The 9,008-nt window shown below is 53.4% G+C and overlaps 1 protein-coding gene across 1 annotated transcript in view; it reads right to left on the bottom strand.

Annotated features, from left to right (window-relative positions):
* The window catches only part of IGF2BP1 (insulin like growth factor 2 mRNA binding protein 1), a 58,164-nt gene extending 56,912 nt beyond the window's left edge, over positions 1-1,252 (bottom strand). The window contains exon 1 of the mRNA XM_029963481.1: positions 1,175-1,252. Coding sequence (XP_029819341.1) covers positions 1,175-1,252 — 78 coding nt within the window. The remainder of the gene's footprint in view (positions 1-1,174) is intronic.
* Positions 1,253-9,008: the final 7,756 nt, after the last annotated feature.

Raw genomic sequence — 9,008 nt, 5'->3', positions numbered from 1 at the left:
CTTCCCTCCTGGCCGATCCCAACCCTTCCAGCCACTGCAACAGAATTCCAGGGGGATTTCTGGAGCCTGAGCAACAAGTTTGCCCCCGGGCACTGGCACCGGGAGAGCCCCCCGGGGCCTTTTCCTCCCCCTGCAGCTTCTCCGGGCGGGCTTGGGGGGTTTAGGGGTTAAAACCCCCCGGAAAAGTTGATTTTTGCGTGGGTTCAGAAACGTGCTGAGGTTTGAGTGCCCCGTTCTCCCACCAGCACAAAGCTGCTGACGGTTCAACACATCAGAACCGATTTGGGGGAAAGTGGGATTTATTTTTTTTTTTTTAAAGAGGTTGAAATCTCTGAGTCAGCCAGAAATGGTCCTGATGGGTCCTCACAATTTATCTGCAGGTTCAGAGAGGGGTTTGTTGCCACTTGGGAGTTGGGGGGAATTTCTTGAGGGGGAAGGTTGAAACTGGGTGGTGAAAAGTGAAGCTGAGATTTCCCCAAAATGGGGATTTGATACAAAAATGTGTAATCCCTGCAGGCTGCTGAAGTGTGGTTGAGGCAGAATTTATCTAAAAATATATCTAAGACAGAAACTATTTTTTATGACAGATTAGCTGCAAACAAGAACAGATTATATTCTCTTATTTTTCTCCCAGTCATCACTTAAATCTTTCTTTAATTTGATTTTTTTTGAGGGGGAGGAGGTGATTATTTTTTAATCTCTGGTGATACCCCCAGGTTTTAATTTGGACAATATTAAAGATGCACTCAGAAACCTCAGAAACTTTGGGGAAAAAAAAAAATCTTCATTTCCGGAAGTTTGAAAATATTTATTAATTGTTTCCCAATAAATAAGGGCTGAAAGTTTTCAGTAAAATACCCAGGTCACAAGGGAAAACAAAAATAAGGATTTTCTTCGCACAGAACCTGTTTCAATCAAACCTCAACAAGCAGAAATAATCTGAATATGCAGCAAAGCTGTCCTTAAAAACACAGGTGAGAACTCAACAGGGTAAAAAGAGTCAGGGTCGCAGTTGGGAAATATTTCCCTTTCCTTAAGTGGAATCCCAGTTTAAACCACCTTTTGTTCGGTTTTTACGACGTGGAAAATATTCCTGCCTGGAAAAAGCAGCTCAGATCCGAGATCCAGTTTGTCAAACCCCACGTTGATAAATCTGTCAAGGGGCAAAACTCACCTGGGTTTGCTTTAAAACAAAATTAGGGCTCGAGGTGGATCCTTGGGAGTCTCCTGGTTCTCCCTGGCTCTGGAACATCCCCCTGGCGCTGGAATGCTGTCCTGCTGGAGCTCTGGAGCATCCCCAGCCCGGGGAAGGGGCTGAGCCACGGGAAGAGCCCTTTGGCTCCCCGAGGGCTGGGAAGTCGAGCAGGAGGAGGGAAGGTGGAAATGGTTAAACCTGGAACTGGCTCAGGAGCTGCCCCTTCCCCAAACATTTCAGAGCTCCGCTGGAAAACAAAGCAAACACTGCCCTCAGCTCTGCCTCCACAGCCAGCTCCCACCCCAGAAACCCCCCACTGCTGCCCCCAAAAACCTGGAATCCCTCTCAGGCAAACCCAACAGAAAACCACAGCCCAGCCACCCTTGGCTTCTCCTCTCCAGCCGCTGCTTTTCCGCTCTGGGTCCCCCCAGGGCAGGGCAGGGAGCTGAGCCCCCCCAGCTCCGGGGCTGGGGCTGCTTCCCAGACCTGCTCCCAGACCTGCTCCCAGACCTGCTCCCAGACCTCCTGGAGCACCAATTCCCCGGTGGGGGGGTTGGGAACACGCAGAGAAATGTTCAAACTGCAACCAAACAAAGCTGCTTGGAACACATTTATTCCCCCCCCCCCTTCCACACACAATGGAAATGGGGAGGGTGGGGGTTGTTTTCCAGTGGTTTTCCAGTGGTTTTCTTTGTGTGAGTGGTAAAGTCTGAACGTGAGGAAAGGAAATTCCTTATCAGGAGGAGCCCTGAAAAGTTGTTGTTGAGATAATCCCTCCCATTCTGAATTTCCCCCTCAGATGAAGATGCCACTGCTGCTCGGGAAGGACCTTTCCAAACCTGTCAGTTCGGTTTTTCCTCCTCAAACCTCCCCCCCCAGGAGCAGCTGGAGCTGCCATTTCTCCTACAGATGGCTGGGGCAGAGGGGGGAAAGGTTTGGTCTTGGTGGGACGATAAACTGAAGCAGCAGAGCTGGGGAAGCCTCGTGGGGGATGGATCCTGCCGTTGCTGAACTCCCCCTGACCTTGTTTCCAGTCGGAGCCGCTCCTTTGAACCCCCCTCCAAACATTTGCAGCACTTCCAGAGCCCAGATTAAACGTTTTCCTCCCAGCTGATGGGGGTGTTTTTACCAGAGTCCCTTCAGCTGGGAATAAATGGGTTTATCTCAGGTCTGTGCTCACCAAGGAGGAATTTGGGGGCCCTACAATCCCGAGCTTAAATCCCCCCGAGAGCGGCGGGTTCTGCTTCCATCCCTCCACTTCTCCAGCTCCCCGGAGCAGGAGGTGAGGGAAAGCTCAGCCACTCCTTCCACAGCCTTTCTCCCTAATTCTCCCTACCCAAAACAAGTGTGTCCCGGGGGGGGGGTGGGAAACTCCACAGCAGCACTTTCTGTTGTGGGTCACCTTAAAAAACACGTAGGTCACTTCACAATGCCAACCTTGACCCAAACCCCTGGTGCTGCCAGAAAAGGGACGTTGGAGAGCAGAAAGGGCACGAGATGGAAATAATTCCAGGTTACTGACCCAGCCACTTGGGCTGCTGCAGCTCGGGATGGAGCAGGAGCTGATTGTTCCCTGCAGCTCCTGCCCCTCCAGCTGCTCGGCTCTGCCTCTGCCTCTGCTCCCAGGCACAAGAAAGGATATTTTCCCCCACTCAAACAGCTGCCACGAGGTGAAGCCCGCAGAGCACAGGTGGTTTTAGTGCTGGAGCAAACCTGGATCGTCTCTCCAGCCTCTGGAAGCAGCGACAGCAGAGCTGGAAGTTGTGGTTGTGGGACCTTTGGACGCAGCCCCACGGTCCAAATAAACCTTCCCCCTGTGGATGTTTCAAACAAAAAGCCCCAGAGGGGTGGAATTCAGCTCCAAAGGCAGGTGGGCACTGGGTGTGTGCTCTCTGTTCCTACAGGTCCCTCATTCCCGGGGGAACAACAAGGATTTGGGGAAAACCAAACAAGCAGAGTGTGCAGCGAGGGGAATTTCATATTCCCAATGTTTTCTGGTTCCCATTTTTAGTTGTTGTGGGGTTTTTTTTTCCTCCCCAAAGGACTGGAAACCAGGAAGGCTCCGAGACATCCACCCCAGTGAGCTGAATTCCTGGAGAACAACCACTGGAGCTTTAAAAGGCCCTCGGGATTGTTTGGAGTTAAAAAGGATGGACTGGCATTAAAAACATGTCTGGGGTGTTGCCATCGGGAAAAAACCTGTTCCATTCCCACCAGCACCGGAGGGGGAAGCAGGTCTGAACCCAGGAGGGAGGATGAAGTGGTGGAAGTGCTGCCTGGAGCTCCAAAGATCCCTGGAAATCCCTCCGGGCATCACTTGTGTCCCCAGCGCAGCTCAGTGGGAATACCGGGCTGGGATGAGCACAGGGAATGGGATGAGCACAGGGAATGGGATAAGCACAGGGAATGGGATGAGCACAGGGAATGGGATGAGCATAGGGAATGGGATGAGCACAGGGATGAGCACAGGGAATGGGATGAGCACAGGGAATGGGATAAGCACAGGGAATGGGATAAGCACAGGGAATGGGATGAGCACGGGGAATGGGATGAGCACAGGGAATGGGATGAGGAGCTGGGCAAACCCTCCCTGCCTTCAGCTGGAGCCAGAGCCGCTCTCTCTGTGTTGCTTTTCCCTGGCAGAGTCCTGGCTCTTGGGATCATTCCCTTCCCTTTGCCGTGTGAGAGCCACAAGATTCCACACGGGAGCCTGGACAGAGCCCTGGGAAGGGAGGGGAGAGCTGGACACGGGCTGTGGGATCAGGGTCTGGGGGAAACCAGCTCATGTTTGGGATTTCTGCTCTGGAAAGGTGTAACAGGGAAAGTGAGAACAAAACATGACGAGTTTCCTCCTCTGTGAGACGTTCCTGGGATTTTAGGGAGAGGGAAGAGCTCCCAGGGAAAGCTTGGAGCCCCTGAGCTCCGACAGCAGCAAAGTTCAGAACGGAATCAGCTGGAATGATACTCCAATCTCTGTGATTCCAGGGAGAAAAGCTTAACATTCCCTCCTTTCTCTCTCCCTGGGACTGGAGGGGCTGGATACAAAGGGAATGTTGGATCAGCCCAAAGCTCCCGGGCAGAGCTGAGGTGCCCCCAGCAGTGCCAGGGAAAGCAGCAGCTGAAGAGCTCTCTCTGCTCCAGAGGGAAAGGGAAAATCCTGCCCAGCACATCCGCTGGGAATGGGAGAGAGGTGCCATTGGAGGAGGGATGTGAGAGCTGAACTCTGGAATCTCTGGGGAAGGTCACGGCATTCCCATTCCAGAAAACTCTGGGGAGTGGGTCAGCTCCGTCCCTTCAGAGATGGAAGCAGAGCTGAGGTTGTCTGGGAGCAGGGAAGGGAATGGATGAGCCCCTCAGGTCACTCCAGCCCCGTTTTCCACGGTCACAGAGATTTCCAACACTCGGAATTCTCTGCAGTCAAAGCTGCCCTTGGGATGTTTTGTTTCGGTGTCTCAGGGCGGGGCAGAAGGACCCTTCCCGGGACACAGCTGAGCTCTTCCCAGCACATTCCCAGATTCCTGAAGCACCAGCTCCCCCAGCCAGGTGTGGTGGGGAGAAGAGCAAGGCTGGCTCAGGGGGGGGATGGAGCAGCCCCAGCTCTCCTGGGTAACTGGCAGGGAGACAAATCCCACAGCTGGGGGACACCAAAGTGTCCCTGTCCCACCTGGATCCAGCCGAAGCTCGGGAATGACGTGGGAAGGCAGCAGAGCACAGACAGTGCCAGGAGGGTTGTGCTGCTGTGGCTGGGGTGGGCTGAGGCTGGGGGAGAGCAGGGGTTGGATCATCCACTGGGAGAACCCCTGGTTATCCCGGGGAAGCAGCGGGGACACGGATTCTGAGGGCAGCACTTGTCACCCCTGCACGTCCCAGGGCTGGAGGGGCACGGGGAGGTTCAGCACTGAGACATCCAGCCCTGGAAATCACACACACACCTGCCTTTGGAACCAAATTCCGCCTGCCTGGGGGTTTTTTTGTCTGAAATCAAAACCTCTGGAGCTCCTGCTCGGGGTGGAGCTGCTGCCCCAGGTCAGCATTTAATGCTGCTGGATATTTATTTCACCCTGTTGGCTTTGTACCCGGCAGAGGCACTTCATGAGGGGCAAACAAACAGGCTGCACTTCGGAGAAACCAGATACGGGGGTTGGCTGGGAGGGAAGGACCCGGAACACATATAATAAAGATATCAGGGTAATCCATTTTATTGATTAGCAATTGTGCCAGGAGTGCAAATTGGTCACTTGTAGCTATTCCAGGGCACCATTTATTGCAGGCACGACGTTCCTGCCTGGATGAAAAGCTTTTGCAGCCCCTGGCTCGTGTCTGGTGGCTGAAGGACTAAGCCACGGGTTAAGTAGTTGCTGTGAAAGTAGTAATTACTCCCTAATAGCTCTGGACTCTTAATCTACACTAATAACATCCTCCTGAGCCTTTATCTGGGTGCAATATTGGTGCAGGAGTTGTGCTGGAGAGGCTGGGAGCTGTGTAACTGTGGGGCAGGGGGAGCTGGGCTCTGCCAGCGCCGGGAGAGCCACGTGGGGACCATTCCCAGCTCTCCCAGGGCAGGAATACAGTGGGTGAAACCAGTCTCTGTCTGATATTCTGTCCCAAAAGAGATAAAACCCTCACTTTTTGGAAGGGAAGTGGAAAGTGGGTAGAGTTTATGTGGAGACACGAACTTCATCCCATTGGATTTTGGGACAAGATCCACCGAGGTTGTGTCTCCACAAAACCCTCTCCCACACCGAAGCCACCAACACTTGTTTTGCCACTATTAGTGCAGTTCCACTGAGGAATTGCTTCTTGCTCAGCCTGTCAAGCAGAAACCCTTCTTCTTTCCCACCCAAATCCCTGGTGCAGCTGAGCCAGCACAAACCTGGGAGGATCCACACATCCCTCCTCCTCCTCCTCCTCCTCCGGGCGCGCGGGGTGAACGCTCCCAGCAGCTCCGGGAAAACAAGGCTGGCAGACCCGAGGGGAAGGTTGTAACTTGGATAACCTCCTCCAAAAGTTTGGGCTGCTCCAGGAGCAGGGCTGGGGCCGGGGATGTGCTCTGGGAGCCAGCACAGGCAGCCACGGGCACTGCTGGCTGTGGGAGCAGAGCTGGGATTGGGGGGCAGGCTGGAGCAAACCCGAGGAATCCTGCCCTGCTCCTTCACCAGCAGGATGGGATGGGATCCCACAGCAGCAGGGACACACCTGGTGACAACCCCAAGCCAGGACTCACGTGCTAAGATGGGTCCAGCCCTCCCAGAGAGCTCCAGGGGGAGCGAGGCAGGTCTGCCCCCGGGCTGTCTCCTCAGCTCTGACCCCGGGATAACATTTCCTGGGCAGGGAATCCCAGCAGAGCTGCTGGAAGTGGATTTTCCCCCGTGCTCCGCTGGCACAACCCACATCTGCAGAGCAGCTGCTGCCCTGGATCCAGCTGTGCAGGGGCAGGGGGAGGTGGTGGCCCTGCTGACCCGTGTCCCCACAGCTGGGGATCCCCTGGGAAGCTCCATCATTTTCCAGGCAGGAAAACCCCCTGGGGGTCAGGTCTGGCTGCTCCTCCTCACCCACCACCCTCCACCCCATCACCAGTTCCTACTGCTTTCCTCTCTGCCACTCTCCATCCCAAGTGTTCCCCTCTTGGAGCTCACATTTTGGGGAGCAGATGTTGGATTTGGGGAGTTTCAGACCCCTGGGCTTGATGGTGACAAAAATATCAATGGTGGGACCCAATGATTTCAGCAAAGTTCTTCCCTCCTGTAAGAAAAAAAAAGCAGCAGGTTGGATTTCTCTGTGGCAAAAGATGGAAATTAGGGGAGGTTTTACCACGGAAGGAGTTGCTATGTGGAATTAAAAGCAGTGCATTATGCTCCCAGTGCTGATTTTGTGATATAACTGGGTTGTGAGACGTAATGGTTTAATTGCCATTAATGTAAACATATTTTAAAAGGTTATTTCCCTGCTCTGGAGGTCAATGGACCCAATGAAGCAGCTCTAAGTGGGTCGGAATTGCTCTGATGAGGGGCTGGATTTCCTGTTTACCCCCTGGAAGTGGGTTTGGTCCTGCACAGCTGAGGGTACATAAACACCCCAAAGGCTCTCCTCGGCACCTGGAATCCTCTGGGAGTTCCACGGAGGGAGAAAGGTAAGGAATTCCATGTCTGCCTCTCTTTGGATGCGCTGGGCTGCAAAGGGAAACGGTTCTTCCAGGGGAGAAAATGGCAAATAACGGGTTGGGGTTGTGCCTGTGCAGGGAAAAGGGAGAGAGAATCACTTTGGGGTCGCTGTGGGGACCTCCCAGCTCTGGCTAAATCAGGGATGACGCTTTTCCCACAGCAGGTGGTTTCACACAGGGGACTGGGAGACCTGGGGGTTGTAAAGATCCCCCTCTTTTTGGGGAGAAAGGAAATGCTGGGGTCAAAGCAGGGCAGGGATCCCGGGGAACTGGCACCAGGCAGGGCGAGCAGAGCTCGGCTGCTCCAGGGGGTGTCCACAGATTCACCCCAAACGGTTTTCCAGCAGTTCATGGAAATGTTTGGGTAAATCCTGCAGGGAAGGAGTTCTGCCCTTCCCCAAAATCAGGGCTACCACACCTTCCCTCTCCTGGTTCCACAAATAACTGCCCTGTTCTGGCACAACCTCGATATTTTCGGGTCCATTGTTACACCCTCAGTTTTATCCCTGAGATGTGAAATGAAAAGAAAAATAAGAGGGGAAACGTCAGTTATTTAATCATTAATTTTTTTTCCCCTGCTCTTATAAAAATACCCCTCAGCTTTTTGTGTAACCAAATTTACTTCTGCTCTGGGTCGGTGTTTGCTACTCAATAACTACTACTCTTCTGTTTCTTTGGCTCTAAGAAATCAGGGGGGTTGCCGGTGTTTAGAGTGTTACACCTTGCTTTTGAGAGGAACCCGATGTATCCAAGATAATGTAACTCCTTTAGTGTTTTTCTCACTTAATAGGAAGGGCTGAAAACATTCGTAAAAATGTCCCGATTTTTCCAGAGATAAAAAAAAAAAACAGAAATGCCAAAATTAGAACAACAACATCCAAACTTGCAAATTCTTGTTCTCTCCAAAACCATAATTGGGCTGCTGGAAGAGAACAAATAACTACCCAGAGGAACAAAGTTCTGTCGTGTGTGACTGAATCACTGAGGGGTGGGAGACGGGAGTTCTGCTCCGGACCTTTCCCGGTGTCCTTATCCCCGTTAACAGCAGCTCCTCTTCTCCATAAATAAATACAACAAAGGTGAGGTGAGGGACAACCAAACCACCCCCGAGCCGGGACCAAACCCGGTTTTGTGTGGAACTGGCAGGGCTGGAATAGCCATTAAAGGAGCTCAGATGTCCGAGGGCTGTGGGACTGTGGACACGAGGACAAGGAGCAGCTTGAAACCAATAAATCTTGGAGTCTGCTCCTGTCACTGCCCGGGGGGTGTTTTTCAGAACTGATGCTCAGTCCCTACATGAGGCATTATCCATCCTAACAGAACCCCCCCCAGGGATCAGATCAGGCTCCCAGAGCCCTGGGAGGGCGGGTGGGACGAGCAGGGTGTCCTTGCTGCCGAATTCCCCGATCCAAGGGCCGTTCCCATTCCCGGGCTGGAGGCTGAGCCGCCCCTGAGAGCACAGTGAGGTACCCACGGGGTCAGCTTGGAAACACGGGGCAGGACAAAGCCCTTCCCCCGGGAATGTGGGAATGTGCCACCCACCGGGCATTTCATGGGCACAATAAAATTTAGGGGAGCGACGCTCAAAGGCACCAGGGCGGGAAGGAACCACAGCAGGGAAGAGGGATTGGGCTGGGAAGGGCAGGAGAGGGG

Source organism: Manacus vitellinus, unplaced genomic scaffold, assembly GCF_001715985.3.
Source record: "Manacus vitellinus isolate BGI_N305 unplaced genomic scaffold, ASM171598v3 scaffold_102_pilon, whole genome shotgun sequence".
NCBI lineage: Eukaryota > Metazoa > Chordata > Aves > Passeriformes > Pipridae > Manacus > Manacus vitellinus.
This window is presented reverse-complemented; position numbering and strand designations above follow the sequence as displayed.